This window comes from Glossina fuscipes, unplaced genomic scaffold (assembly GCF_014805625.2).
Source record: "Glossina fuscipes isolate IAEA_lab_2018 unplaced genomic scaffold, Yale_Gfus_2 26, whole genome shotgun sequence".
In the NCBI taxonomy this organism is placed as follows: Eukaryota; Metazoa; Arthropoda; class Insecta; order Diptera; family Glossinidae; genus Glossina; species Glossina fuscipes.
The window spans coordinates 4,924,035-4,940,898 of record NW_023998421.1 but is presented as its reverse complement, the minus strand read 5'-3'; the positions used below and the strand labels follow the sequence as shown (position 1 = coordinate 4,940,898).

Genomic DNA, 16,864 nt, shown 5'->3' with positions numbered 1-16,864 from the left:
TCTAAACAAAGCTTCCTTTATCTCTTTCTTTATCTTTGCTCTTATTTTATTTATCTTCCCCAAACAACAGATAAAATACGTGCGACATCGCACTACAAACAGAAGTCGCAAAAGGCATTCGAGCAGAACTTTTAAATTAGCAAATGGGTTTTGTCAACAGTTCGTCATATGCTCCTTTTGAACAGTGAATCGAAAAAATTTTCTTTTGTCGATCAAATAACGTACATCTCGTCTTAACATAGTATCTGTTTAATGTTACTATTTGCAGGCTACGTCTTCTCCTGAAAGAGATTGAAATTTCATATACCGCATGGTCTAACCTTCTTCTAGTGCTCCCTTTTCTAATTTCATAGATTTTTGTAGTCGGTAATATTTATGAAAACGAGAAATAATGAAAACACGTTTTAGAAATTCCTTTAACTGACATTTACGATAAGGTCAATATGGCAAATATCATCAAATAACTTACTACAGAACAACTTGTTGCATTAAAAGTATTGTAACAAATTTAAAAAAAAAATAAATAAAAAAAAAAATCCTAAAAATCGAATAGTAAGAAGAATAACAATAATAATAAGAAGAAGAATAAACAACAAAACGCAACACAACACAACTCTAAGCAAATTTATTAAAAGTTCACACACAAGCAACTGCAAGCCAAACAAACAAGAAGTAAGAAGCAGGCAAGCCTCTGTGTGAGGAAATAATTGTAAAAAAGAAAAAAATTAAATGATAAAAATAAATAAATAAATGAATGAAAAAAGCTACAACAACAATTGGCAAATCAATGACCTGTTTCGTTAAATAAAATCAACTAAGAAATATTCGCGTTTTTTGAAGAAGAAAAAGTCTTTATATATGTAGCAATTGTGCAGTTGTGTACATTGTGTATGTGTATATGTATATGTTTATAGCTGTTTGCCTAAATGTCTAGCGAGAGTTGTTTCTACCGTATCGCAATAAGCGAGACATGCAATCCTCAAATAGCTGAGTAAATAATTCACGAGTGGCTTCTGCTTGAAATGAACTGACAAATATCACGTTTAGAGCTGAGCACGATGGACTGACTCACAGTCATTCCATATAACTGCAAAACTAACTGCGTCTCTGTCTCCGAATCTATCTATCTGACGGCTGATTGTAGCCACTAAATTTACTTTGTATATTGTTTTATTTTCCAATTTTACTAAGTGATCTCAGCGCACTAACAAAATTCGCTTTTATGATTTTTACTCCAACTAAGTAGTTTAGTAAGTTAATGACCGTAAGTGAGACTGTATAGTTGATTTTGATTTTTGTTTTCTTTACTTTTTAAATAAATATTCAGCACAAGTTCATCATCATTAAAAGGTTCGTGTGCGGCTTTCTGTATGCAATGCTTGATGTGGTTAATTTTCTACAACCAAAGCCGTTTTCGATGATGCCAGCAGTGTAGAGTTTTCTACGTTTGCTTTATAGCCTTTGGTGATGATAATGATGATAATAATGATGATGATGATGATGATGGTGGTGGTGGTGATGATCAATGAATAGGTTGCGATGGTGTTATTTGCTCGTGATTTCTGACTAAAATGCTTTTTCGTGCTACACTTGTTCATTCGTTCGTTAAGTTTCTAAATTGATTGCAGCCAAATACCGTTGTCACTTTGAATTACGGCAAAATGGTGTTAAAATTGCCTTAGGGCTGGATGCATTTTTCAACTTAATTAATGCTCACGTTTATGGTGGGTGGGGAAAAAGAAAAGCAAATTTAAAACGAAAAAAAAAAATAATTTATTTCGGGAATTAAATAATTACTTAATAATTAATTGCAATGAAAAATTTAAATAACAAATTAACAAAGTATAATTAAAATTCCACTAAAGAATTTTTGCATTTTTTTTTTTTTTTTTTTTTTTTTTAAATTCTAGAAACAACTAATGTGAGTTAGTTTTCAAGGTCTTTTCACACAAACAAAACTTAGAAAACTATAAGCATTTAGTTTCCCCTTTCCCGCTCTTTACAAATTTCTGACGACTTACTTACTGTGTTATTGTATTTCGTTGTTGTCGCTGCCTCGTTGAATTCCATAAATAAAACTTATTACCATTTTAAACTTCCAAACATCATGGTCGCGCTCTACCCTATTTTATTATATAATAAAATTCAATTTATTTCCACCTGTTACGCTCCATTTTTTTTTTTTTATTTTTTCTTTCGCTCAACATAGCATTACTTCATTAGCAAATGTAAGAAAGCTTGTGATCAAAACAGCAAGTAATAATGATGTTGTTGTAATATTACTTCAGTAGATGGTTTAGTGAATACATCACTCACTCAAGTTACAGGATTCATTAAATATTAAATTACGGCGCACATACTACATAATGTGGCATTTGTAAATGTGTCTTAATTGTCATTGAACTGAAAAATTTTCATTCCATAAGGGGATACGAGAAGGAGATAAAAAATATTTTTGTTTACTTTATGATAAATGGGCAAATGTCCATTAATTAGTTGCACCCAATTTGGACAAAGTAGGTAAGCCCAGATCCCACCCCATACAAGAGTTGATTCTCTTAAGGGGAAAGCTTGTTTGTAGTAACAGGATCTTTTTAGGCTCTTATAAAAAGTAGGACTTTAGGACACTTAAAGAGAAGGCATAATTTTCCATCACGAAAATGCAGTAAGAAGAAACAAGATGAAAGCGCTTACCGATTAGCAGCTCACTGCCAATAACACGGCAAACCATCGTTCGTTTACTTTTCGCCATGTCGTCTTTAAGTAGAGACTAAAGCACTCTTATCACTTAAAAAAGCGGAACTGTTTTATAATCTACAATGCGTGAGAAGAAGAAACACAAAATATCCCCGCAAAAGTGTATCAAGCGAAATGCGAAAAAAGAAGATGAAACTGCAATATATTATACTTGCGCAGATAAAAAATGGACCAGAATATTAAAAAAAAAAGTATTAAGCATCCGCCTAAAACGTTTATGCTTTAGAAACACAGGAATGCTGTAATTAAAAGAATATCTTTGTACTAAGCGTTTTTCATGATCTGAAGGCGCCATACAATTTATTTGCTAGACTTCGAAAATACGGATGTCAGGTCAAAATCAACCAAATTTTGATCGCACCTTGTGCTTACATTCATTAACATTAATTCATCAGTTGGCACTTATACATTTTTCAATTTACATATTAACATAAATATTCATTGCGGGACTTGATAATTTGTTCTCGTTTTCCTTCTCGGCAACGTAGCCACATCTTTTAAACATCGGAATGGCCAGATTCTTATTTATATACCTGAATCTGTGTTTGCCTCTGTTACTTACAGTGACACTGAAAGTTTTCGCTGCTCTCAGTTTTAATTAGTTCGCTTAAGAAGCATCGAAAAAACAAATAGTTATGGTCGGTGTATAACTGGACGAAGCCGCTACCCCTATGATCCTTACCGCCTACATCGATGTATAATTGCAAGGTCATTGAATTCCTGTTTTGTGTCAAATATTGCCGACGAAAAACGTCATCCCATTAGGACTACGTAATTACGAACACGTTGTGGGTCAAATAGGAATTGCATACAAGCTTCTTCATCCTTGTGATTCTGTAAGAAGCATGTGTGCGATACCAGCTACAGTACGTAACTTCTTCCGATTTGAAATTCTCGAATATTCTCTAAGATAGGATTCAAACGAAAGCATAGGAAAATAAAGATTGATTTACGAATACAAGTAGAAACATTTGTTTCTAAGTCAATTGTCAGCCTCATCTCTATAAATAATTAATTTATATAATAACTGCTGATATCATTAAACGGCACAATTAATGAAAAACATTGAAATTAAAGCTTATATATATATATATATATTCTTAATAGCGAATGTAAAGAACTTATTATAATTTTAAAGAGATTCCTACATAAATTTGTGTTGATTTTTGTATCCAATGATTAGACTAATAAATGTCATGGCAAACGCTTTTTGTACTATTAATGCAAACAGATGCAATTAACATAGAAATAAGTCAAATGCAAAAAGTTTCAAGCCGGGGTAATAAAACAAACGATATGACATATAGATGTTAATACAAAACTCCGAAGATGTAAAGAAAACAAACGAACAGTAAAAAAACAAAAAAAAAAAAGAAACCCCTTAGAAATGTTTACAACGAATAAAATTGACAAGCGATGAGCGTTTAGAGATCACATAGAAAAATTCACATGCAAGACATGTGTGAAAACAAATGCTATTGTGTACGTTTACATTGCTACAACATAGCCAGCATGAATGGCCACTGTGCTACTGCTAGACATGTATAACCTTTAACTATAAAAAGTATAATAATATATTTTGCCGAGATTTTAAACAATCGACAGCTTTACGACGACAATAAAGATTACAAGATGAGTTAATTAACGAACAAACGGAATCTTGTTTTCATTAAAATAATTAATTAAAAAAATATTGTTATGTTGCAGATGTTACCACTTTTGCTCAGACTTTAAATAAAAGGTCATCCCGCATAACCAGCTCGCGTACTACATTCGGTACTCAAGTAAAATCCTCATCAAGTTCGCTATCGTCGATTAATGGTCTAAATTTTGATTGTCCTGAGGAATTTGGCTATTTTCCACATCCTACCGATTGCACTCAATATTATGTTTGCGTTTTTGGAGGAGCTCTGCTGGAAAGTTGTACTGGTGGCCTCATGTATTCACACGAATTGCAAACATGCGATTGGCCGCGTAATGTGGGATGTGATGTAAGTGATAGTGTTGCAAGAGAGCAAACGCAAGAGAAATTACATGGTCAAGGACAGCAGCAAACATTGCAAAAGCAACAGCCGCAGCACCAAACAAACGTACCAAGTCGCATAAGATTTGGTTCGGCATTTACCAGTCCTCAGACTCAGCAGCAATCGTTAAAAGCTACAGCACCGCCACCTCAATACCATAGACAACCGTCTCAAGTAATACAAGCCCAAGTTCATAATATACCCCCACCACCGCAATTGAAGGTATCACCCAATCCGATTATAACATCAAGAGGACAACCGAAACATGTATTAGAAGCTCAAGAAGAAATAGCCAAAGTAAGTGAAGAAAAATGCATTGAAAGGCAAAACCGAACAAATTTTATTTTTTTATTGCTGCTCTATAGCTCTACGCCGATGCTCTTGAGACTTTACCCCCTGTCGAAGAAGAGGAAACCGATCGACAGCAACGTGTTTATAGAGGTCAGCCGAGTACAGTCAGTCAAGTGCAACGTGATCGTGATGGCATCATTCATCAGCCAAATTTAAACGTTATACCCAATCATGATAAATTCAATTCATACAGTGGTTATGGCAACCAATACAGGTATGTATTTCGTAACTTCTCAATAAAGCTAAACTTAAGATTTGTTTTTAGAAACTCTTTGAAAGCAAGAAACTTCACTTTGCTTATTTTTTTTTTTTTTTGTTTTTTTTTTTTAAATTTACCATAATATGCTTTATTTTCACTTTAATTTTTCTAATTTTATTTTTTTATATTCTACAATTGAATTGAATTCATTTTGCAAAATTTTTAAAAAATGAAAAAAAAAAAAAATTGTAACAAATAAAAAAAAAAAATCAAACGCATTCGCAACTGCACTTTATGACCGTGTACACTCATACGTAACAACAAAAAACAAACTCCAACAAACGTATTCGTATATAATAAATGTGCGCACCATATAACATGCATACATACAATGAGAAGTTCTGACATTATCAACCTTGACTTGAACGGTAATCGACTTGAAAATCTTAATGTAAACGATGCCAAAGATCTTGACCTCAATGAGCATAAAAGACGTTATAAACGTGATTTAGGGTTCGATGTGGAACATAAAGTACAACAAGAAGAACAACAAGCGGAGCAACAACCATTAACAAACAGTACAAAAGAGGCAAAATTCTCATCAAAGATATCTTATGAGAGCGAGAACACAGTAAGTGAGACGGAAACTATGCAAGAAATCAAAGAGTTAATTAAAGAATTGTACGGACCGGATTATGTTACCACCAATATAGAGGAATTGTCATCTCTGTTAGATACAAAAATTTCAAAAGAGTTGGAAACTTTCGAATATGTAATGAGCTCAGAAAATGCGAAAAAATTCGGTATTATGAAAAGTTCTGAAAAACGTGAAAATTTCGTAAGAAATATTCCAGAAAGTTGGGCTAGTCCGGCAATTTTAAATAGTCGCTCCATGGAGGAGTTACCACAAGTTGAAGAAAATTTTCGAAGCTTGGAAATACATAGAGAATCGGGAAATTCTAAAGACTGGGACAAAACGGCAAACAGCAAAGAAGAAAGAACGACTTCGAATCAACATGAAAAAAGAAATATTTTACACAATGCCGAAAATGTGAACAACGTCGATGATTTGGGAAGCTACGACAATTTGGGGGATTTCCAAAACCCGGAGTTAGCTGAACATACAGATTACTTTGAAGATTTGAGAAAATCTGAAAATCTGGGGGAGAATGTAGAGCACTCGGGCATTTCTAGAAAAGGCGAGTTGAAGGATTCGAACAGAGAAATGAAAAGTTTAAAAAATGTAGAAAATGCTAACAATAACGGGGAAGAAGAACGGGCACCTGTTAACGGAAAATGGGATAATAAATCAAGAAGTAAAAATCACAATGATCTTGAAGAAAGAACGTTAAACAAAATAGAGCCTTTAAGTAAGATGTTCACAAAATTTGGGGAGCTTTTAAGAAAATCCATAAAACTGGAAAATTTGAGAGAAGTAGCCAAATCAAAAAATCATACGATTACGGAGGAAGTAAACTTTTCGAGAGAATTTGATAACCGCGATGAAGATGATTTGATTGCCCAGGAAACACAAACAGAACATACCTTTATATCTGATTTCACGATCGATGACAATCCTGATGCGGACGCCGTAGAATCTTTAAGATACATACGACAGCTACGACCGTATATCCGTATGGGCGGCACACGCACCCATTGGCCTTTTGTGCCAACACATTTTCGTTCAGTAGACACAAGCCCTTATCAGCAGCAACTTTCACAGTCTTTCGGTTCAGTTAATCCATTCTTATCGCCACCCTCGACAGTCACTTATGATAGTCTCAATGCGTTAAATTCAGTACAAAAACAAAATTATCAAAATTATCCCCTAACATTCAGTGGTAACTATAGACCTAAATTAGTTTTTGCAAATTCCAACTTTCGCACAGCGTCACCATCACCTACAGAGCAATATAATACGAACGAGTTCAATCCGTTTAGACCTGTATTAGGTACAAATTATTTTGGTAGTGCCGGCCTCAGCCAGAGTACAACTACCTCAACCACTTTAAGACCATTCAATATTAAGCATTCAGATTTATTACCGTACATTTTGCAATCTTTACGGGAATTGAAAGAGCAACGCAAAAAGTTACAAATGCAAAACTACAGCTACTATCATCTAGATATTGATCCTTTAAAAGAACAAAGCACTCAAAGTCCCTTCATTGCATTTAAAACAACTACTCCTAAGATATTGAAAAATGCCCAAAATACCCAAATCAGCACAATGGGTGGTTTCTACAATAATCAATATTTCAATTATCCCACAAAGTTAACTTCAACCTATCATGCATCGAATGAATATATTACCACAACGCCACGTGTAGTCAGTAGCAGTCCTACCACGACAACAGAAAGTCAATATTTTAAGTACAATATATTGGCAAATCAAAAAATGAAACATTATTTCACAACTTTGAAGCCCATCACTTATGAGATGAACACCTTAATACCAGTTACGGACAACATTAACATTGTAACTGCACCTAAATTGAACACAATTCGGCCCGTAATGCAATCACACAATATCATTATCTTCAATCACAGTTTAAGCAGTTCCTATCAACCATTTACAAACTTATTGACGAGTACATTCCGACCCCTTAACACAACGGTCAAGGAACCGTTGAGATTACAATTTAATTTATCGGAATTCATATCATCTCTGGGAGCCAGTGACTTGGCTCCCTTGAATCCCACCGTCAAAGGTATGCTTAATTATTTGAAAGAAGTTAACAAGCCTAAAAGTATGTTAAATGAAAACAATAGTCATTGGGTGCCAAAGCTTCCGACAAGTTTTACTACGACGACTTCCACTACTGCGAGCAGTAAGAAATCTACGAAGAACTATGAAAACTTTATTAATCGTATACCCAATCAAACACAGAAAACTAATTCTATACGTGGCCCTACGAAATTTACTACCTCTAAGCCGGACAACCCTCAAGCAAATGATGAATATTACGATGAAGAAGACGAACTCGAAGTAGGAGGGGAGGAAGATACCGATTTGCCCGATATAGATGCTGATGAAGAGATACAGCCGCCTTCCCAAATGCCCCCATATGCGCCAATGTCGGAAACAATGGCACCACCTAGAAGCCAAATGATGCCGCCGTTAGAAGCCACTGCCAATCCTCCGTTTAATGCCAAGCCGACCTATGTTACCGGTTTTTTAGAGGCAACAACTACCCGAAAACCTTTTATGATAAATCATAATTTTCAGCAATTTTATCAGCCACCTCATCCACTCATTAGAAATCAAAATCAAATACCTTCGTTTATTAATTTTCCAAGCGATTATTTTCAAGAAATCAAAACAAAACTATCTACGCCCTCGTCTATACTGAAATTAACACATTTTGGTGTAAAGCCTGCAATATCAACGAAACCAACTGCTGCCAACTCTACGGCTACGACAACGATTAAACCTATTACCTCAACTTTGACCAGCACTTCTTCTACACCTAGCACAAGTACTACTACTACGACGGCACCACGTCCACGATACACTATACGTCCTCATCGTATACGCGGTCAAAACAAATGGCATTCACCCAATACTGTAGGTCAACAAACAAACAAGACTTTATTGACCTTGGACTTTAAACATAATCGCCCTGCTCATATATACCGAAAGCGACCAATGGCTGCAGCTCATATTGCCACAAATAGTGCAACGGCTGGCGGCAACGAAAACAGCTTAATGCATACAAATGCGGACGTAAACGTACCTAGCAGGTAGAGTGTGCTTAAACTATTCAAAATTAAAAATGTAAAAAAAAAAATCAGAATTAAACCTGAACATACCTAAGATTGTCAACTAATTCGAAGTATATATGTTGTTAACAAATTCCTTGTGTTTTAAAAACCTGGCTAAAAAAACCGAATGCCTTTAAGGCAATTTTTTAATACACCTTTCGTTTGTTTCGATTAATAAAAGAAAAACAAAACGACATATAAGCCCCTTCTCCCTTGTATATATATATATATATAGACAAAAAAAAAAAAATAAGAAGCAAAACAAAAAAGAAGAATAGTGTTTAAGCAAAATCGAGTAAGATACTTGAGAGGTTTACTTGGCAAAGACACGACCCATCTTAATTTAAAGTTTAAAAACAATTATAAATTAGTTATATTGAACTTGCTATAAACTTGCTTGTAACAAAAATATATTCGGCTGTGGCCGAACCTTTTCTGTTCTCCACTTTTTTCTTAAAGTAAAAAAAAAAAGAAATTAAATCTTGATACTCTATAACAGCGATGAGGATTTTTTCACGTTCATGCGCAGAAATTGTGGCGCTACTTATAATATAAAATAGACCTGGAAATTTGTGTGGCTGGCGTCGATATTTGGGTATGAGTAACGAGGCATAAACACAGAGGTAGTCTAATTATATTGCGGAACTGCGCTTCGAAGGATTTCACCTATTCTCAACTAGAGCTTCTAATCTTTTCGCCAAATTTCAAGCTTATAGGTCGATTTTTACGACCAAGAGAATGTTTACCATAGACAGACGAACCGGCAGAGGATCGCTTTGAAATACAAAAAAAAAAAAATACAGACAAGCGGGCAGGCCCACAAGTTTGGCCGGCGGACAGATGTACGGACATATTGACGGACATGCTTAAATCGATTCAGAATTTGATATTGATGAAGAATACACACACCCTATGAGGTCTCTGAAGCATTCTTTTGGGAGTTTGCAAACGTTTGGACAAATGAGTTTACCCCAACCTTAGGTGGTAGATACCTTGCTTATCAGAGTAACGATTTGAGTTAATGTCCTTTTCTGCAATCTTTCGTACATCTGTGATGCGAATACTGAAATTATGTGTGTGTCCCTCTGATTTAGATGCGGAAAATTCAGATTTATAAGAGATGCGAATTAAAGTTTTATAAAAACATTTTCAAGGCCATGTAAGAGTTCAGTATTTTCGTAATCAGTCACATTGGGTACAATTGTGTCGGCCTATCCGGACCTTGCAAGACCTTTAAACAACTATATTTATTGTTAATTTTGACCGAATGTCAATAAACAAATTAAATGTAAAATCAATTTATATAAAATGGGTTCTTGTCTTTGCTCAGTAATTTGTCATGTTTCGATAATGTAAGCCGTTACAACCTTAACAAACTTTGTACAGATTTTTATCGTTAACGAGAATGTTAAACATAACCGGAAGACTAAAGATATTATATGAAGACATTTTACTGTATTGATACTAATAGCGCAAGAAAAACAACAACGGCGTATATAATAAATTGAACTCTATCTCATTACTTTTGCTTTGCATCCTCTGTACTATATATCATTCACTATACACTACTTCTCTTTGTATCTTTGTCAATCTCTCTCTATCTCTTTCTCTCTCTCTCTCTCTCTCTCTCTCTCTCTCTCTCTATCTATCTATCTCCCTATCTTTCATTCTTAATGCTTTTTCATATATCGTAACATTTTACTAAAAATTTCTCATCGATTTCTCATTACTTTATAAATATTGTAAAAACAAAAACAAATTAACTAATTATTGCTTTTTATATTTTTCATTTGTTTTGTTTTCTTCTGTACATATGTTTGTGTAAAATCAAACCAATAATTGAAAATAATAAATTTTTGCTGCAAAATATTAATAAAAAAATTTTAAAATATATATCATTGTTATAAACCACAAATATTTGGATTAAATTTTGTATTTAAATACAACAAAATTAAAAAAAAAAAAAAAAAAAATTTGTATATATTATTAAAATGGTTTTTATTACTAAAACGTACTGCTCGATCCCTTTTAACCAATCCAACTTTTGCCTCAATTTCCCCCCAAAATTCCATAATCAAACCCATTATCTCGTGTTTTACACTTTCCATCATTCAAACGATCAAACATGCATTAGAGTTGAAACATCATCGCCATATTCATCACAACAAACGGCTACTCCATCAAGCCTTTACTTGCAAGCAATTAAACAAAACAATATACAACAACATCACAATCAAGTGATGGTCGATAATCGGAATCTACCAATACAGCAAGCAAAATTATCATCAACGTCATCGCCATCATTATCGTCATTCGCTCAACCGCAACCATTTAGTATTAATCATCAACATCATCCATATTATAACAATTATTACAATACAACTAATTATGAACAACAACAAGAACAAGAAAATGTACAAGAACAACATAATGTTAACGTTGATGATGGTGTTAGTGATGAAGATGTTAACGATGATATTGGTGATGAAGATGGTGTTGATGTTGTTGACACTTATGTGCCACAACAACAACAACAACAACAACAGCAACAAAAACATCAAAACATACCTCAACATTTAACATCCAAATCATTACAACAACAACAACAACAAAAACAATATCAACAACATTCACTATCATCCATACAATATTCACAAAATCGACAAAAGCAGCAACAGCAACAATTACCATCATCTCCACCACAGTCATCTGAAGTTCAATTGCCTGAACAAAATCCTTATGATAGTTATTATTCTGTTTATGACGATGATATTGATTTGTATAGGGATCTAGACTATCAACAACCCCAGCAGCAGCAAAAAACACATCAGCAACAACAACAGCAACAGCATTATCAACCCTCTCAACAACCGCTTAGAAATTCTCCAAGCCAACAATCCACCTATCGTCCTTTAGATATCTTTACAACCCCATCAACGCCATTACGGGAAGGTTACAAATCTCAAGCAAAGCCTCAGAGACCTAGCAATTATGGCAGTAATCAGCAGGCTTTACTTTACAATAACGATTACGATGAAGATCTAATAGCTCAGGTAAGTAAAAACTCAAAGCCAAATCATATGTACCTCTATTTATATCGATAGGAATTTGTCTGCTAAGCTGTAAAGGGTAGTATCCTGGCCTAACTTTACTTCAATTCAATGCAATGCTATTAGTATTAGTGGGAACGTACGAGGCGCCATATAGTTGGCCGATACAGTTTGTAAGCCCAAAGGAAAAGAAAACTAAAATAGCCTTCGATTGAGTCATAGGATTGGTAGCAAAAACTGTCCTGATGTGTCTGTCCTCATATTAAGTACTTAGCCATTAACACTACAAGACTTAACCTTCGATTGTCCAATAATCTTCTGCCAATGATGCAATGCGGCAAGACTGCAAGAATATCGGGCTTTGCGTAGGCGATCCGCAAGTAGCTAGTAGTACTTTGGTTGTCATAGCTATACACGAACGGACGCTATGAGGAACAAAGATATACATGCTTAACAGTTATTATGATCCCTCGATTGTTGATGATTATCGTCGGTGGGATGTCATCTCACCTCATCTGGAGAGACTGTAGTATTGAAGCCGTGTAATGTCTATACCAAAGTACACCCTAAGAACGCAAGACCAAAGATCGCCAGACCAAATATGCCGGTGGGGGATTATATTGTATTTAATTACAAACTCCCGGCTTTTTTCTTTTCTTTAAAATTCGTCAAATTTTAGTTCTCTCACTGTAAACATTACATTAAGCCATTTTTAGCGAAACTGCTTCAATTAGCTATTAGCAGGTCTTCTGCTAAGCAGCAAATATAATCTGAATTTACTAAACATATATTATTAATGTAATCGCTTGCGTTACACCTACCCTACGTCTATTAGATTTCAAACTTATTACTTACGTATTATTTTACGTTATGCATTTTCGAAATTTTTACAGATTGAACAAGATAATAGCTATGATCAGCCGACACGTACGGCCTCAAGGTAAGTTCATATACAAACACTCCAAATAGTGCATCTAACCATTCCCCATCACCCCACTTACACATATGTACGCTACATATAAACATTTTTGTAACACTCGTATATAATGAATGAACATTTAAGAAAGCGGAAATACTTGTATGAAATAAAATTCTAACCACCAAGAAAACTCATTCTAAAAAAAAAAAAAAAAAATAATGCAAAAACTTGAAAACAAACTGATAGGAAGAGGAATAATAAGTAAGGCTAAGATAGACTTGCATTCTACGTCACAGCACATTATACACGGAACAGAAAAACAACATAAAGAACATCAAAATTCCATATCTTTTCCTTCTGTCTACCTTTTCGCCTGTCTGTCTTTCTATTATAACTTGCTCACTACTTTCCTCTCTTTTAAAAATTTTTTAAAACATACAAAAAATTTAATTTAATTTATACCCAAAAAACAAATAAAAAAATTAAAAAAAAAAAAAAAACACTAGAAATCCACAAATTTCCATACAAACATTACGCAGTGGATCTTCTTCCACGGTCCGTGCAGTATTAGAAAGAGATGAACGTAATTACTATAACACTTTAACAACACCGGTGCCAACTTTACCAAATGATGCCGAAGAGCCGGCTTACATTTATGAAGCGGATTATCGTGATTCGTCGGACTATTATTACACAAATAAGAAAGGTTCGGCTAAGTATACTGGTAAACTCAAACCATTAACTGAACAAGATTCATATGATGTGATTGGGGCACGTTTACAAAACATTCAAGATTTCGAAACGAAATCGAGAACAGCTACTAAAACAACCACTACAATAACAACAACAACTAGAAAACCCACCACCACCAGCACCACCACTACAACATCTACAAGCCGAACAACTACAAAAAATTCAAGGTATTGTTTTTTTTCTCTCTCTCTCTCTCTCTCTCTCTCAATTTTTTACAGTCGTTCTATATAAAATTTTTTAAGAAGAAAATTGGGAAATTTTTGTTTTTGCTAACTCTACAAGTAAAAAAGCGCACTTCATTTCAAAAACATCACCATTTAGATTTCGATTTGTGTATCGTCGCAAATTTGCTTAAACATTCCCAAAAGTAAATTGGCTTAATATGATTTGTTTGAACATGAGAAAACATCACTTTTACATCCATCTTTGCTTAGGACACTGTTTACCTCTCTTCCTTTCCCCCGCTCTCTATCACTCTCTCTCTATCTCTCTCTCTCTCTCACACACACAAACTTTCATTCTATACCTCTTTCTATATTTCTATCTTTCTCTTTCTCTATATATACGATCCACTCTGTAGATTGGTTATAACATTGTTCATGAACTTGATCATACTTTACACAACAAAATGCAATCGTTTAAAACACAAAACCGGATCAAATCTTATACATCAACATAAGTCGAGATATTCAGGTAGAAAGTGGACTCGTAGCATCGTGTTTATCTTCGTAGATTTGTAGAATATGCTTCGAAAGAATCTGCTGTAGTCGCCTGTAACGGTTTGGCATGCATAGCAAATTTTTGGTATAAGTAGAGCCCACAACTATATACTCAATGACAATCAGAAATTTTGTACCTAAAAAAATCTTTTCTTTTATATTTTTTTGCATTCTGTGATAATTTTTGAAAATCTTAGCTACTTTAGGACTGAAGCCCCAGTTTTCAAAATGCTGCTGCAATTCATCTTAACGATGGTAAAGTCAAGATCCATTTTCCCCAAAAATGTACTAAATATGGAATATACCTCATAAGTACTTTTTCGAGCATAAATTTAATAATTAATATTTCAGTTAAAATATCTACGCACACAAACGAAGTAAAAAGGTTTTCATATCCAAAAGATTATATCTGAAGGATTAACCTATATGAGCAAAATTCGAAGGAATTTTACTTATTCAAACTACTTATGTGAACTCGACACTCTCTAAAAATGTTAGTACCTGAAGCCCTCGCGAAGTCGTGAAAAATTTCAGCAATCACCTCCTGCAAGTCTTTTATCTTCTTCACAAATATTTGGTCGAAAGACATCGTTTTTGTCTGAAGCCTTCTTTATTTCTTCTCCATCAAGCAGCGAACAACATATTTCAATTTATACGAAAATGTAATCACTTTTAATTAACCGACGTTTTGCACATCGGCGAAAGTTGAAGATAAAATTCGCAAGATATTCTTCCTACGACATAAACATTAAGTGTAACACAAAATTCTGATGCTTGTCTTTTTGCCAGGCTGCTACAGAGTTGAAAAGTCCGTCCAGATTCTAATTTCGATCTTTTGTCGGACTATTGTAAAGATTTCCCTAACATAAGACGTAGTTCAGTCATTCGTAGCAAAATTCAGGGCACATTACTCGGATTGCGTAAAGATAGCGAGTATCAACCCTAGCGCTTTTGCAATTTGCCCAAAATCGTTTTTTATACTGTGGAAGAATTTTATTTTTACCTTTTTTTTTTTATTTTTATAGAAAGACAAATAACGTCCGCTGTAGGACTGCCTTTTTCGCCGTCATCAACTAATGTAGGATGTACTATTTAATAAGTAGAGAAGTCATGATAGTAAATCTTAAGGCGAATCCTTAATATTCGTGACATCAAACCATGGGCTTGTCAGCTGGTTGATCGACACTTTTTTTTTTTTACACTGACCTTTTAGGTAGCCCCAAGCAAGGAATATTCTTTGTTTCGTGTTTGTATTATAAGTTACAGGTTTTCCCTTATCTTGGGCAGGCGGGCAGGTCAAAAAGTCAGTTATACATTTTCGCTCAATTTGGTCGTGTGGAAAAGTTAGGACTGTATTCAAGCTTGATCGGTCGCCATCACCTAAAAAAAGCCCGTAGAAAGTTTTGCTTGGCTTTGTGTAATGTTACGACAATGATAATATTCACAACATATGACAGGTAGGCAGGCAGATAGGCACAGTGACGGCCAAACAGATCGAGCTAAATGGGCTTGAAATCTTACGCTGATCTCAAGTATATTTATACATATATACATATATATGCATTTAGCGGGGTCGCTGGCGCATAGTTGCAGTATTTCGGTACGACGAAATTTAGGTAAAGCAAGAGAGAATATTTATATAAGCATTTTAGGAAGTCAGCAACAGCTTCAGATTGAAAAGTATGCTTTCTAACTTAATGGCATGATTACATTATGTTGCATGTTTAATGTGTTTAAAGCATGAGCATGTTATATTTAAATAAACGAGTTCGCGCCAAATGTACTGTGCCTGTACGTGCATGATAGATGAACTATTAAGTAAACATGAAACGAGACAACAATAATAAAACCACTTTAAAAAAAATGTCACAGTGCACTTCTTCCTCAAACAAAACTTATATGAAACTTATTACGATTTATTTAAAAAAAAAAGAAATATTTAAAATAATAATGTGAATTTTAATTTATTTATATTCCTTTCTCTTTGACCAAACATTTACTTGAACTTCCTACAAATATTTTACTTTTGTTTTTTTTTTACAATCAATCACTCGTCTGTCGTCAAAACCCCCCCTTTTTTCACCTTCACTCGCAATTACGTTTTGATTTATTAATTCCCCCTCCTTTCTGAAAAAATATTCATCATACTTTTTGAGTAATTCCATCAGATCATCACTCCCCTTTCTTAATTATAAGCCATCACTCGTAGATGAAGCAGATAATAATGAATCGATAATAGATAACGAAAGTGAAAATGAAAATGAAAATGAAAATGAAGAAGAAGAAGAACAAATCATATTTAATATTGGCAAACTAAGAACGCATAC

The 16,864-nt window shown here is 34.2% G+C and overlaps 1 protein-coding gene across 1 annotated transcript in view; it reads left to right on the top strand.

Annotated features, from left to right (window-relative positions):
* The window catches only part of LOC119635432 (serine-rich adhesin for platelets), a 145,479-nt gene that overhangs the window by 116,607 nt on the left and 12,008 nt on the right, over nt 1–16,864 (top strand). The window contains exons 2-7 of the mRNA XM_038030238.1: nt 4,465–5,078; nt 5,147–5,346; nt 5,731–9,075; nt 11,231–12,149; nt 13,040–13,086; nt 13,572–13,985. Of these exons, the coding sequence (XP_037886166.1) occupies nt 4,465–5,078; nt 5,147–5,346; nt 5,731–9,075; nt 11,231–12,149; nt 13,040–13,086; nt 13,572–13,985 (5,539 nt within the window). The remainder of the gene's footprint in view (nt 1–4,464; nt 5,079–5,146; nt 5,347–5,730; nt 9,076–11,230; nt 12,150–13,039; nt 13,087–13,571; nt 13,986–16,864) is intronic.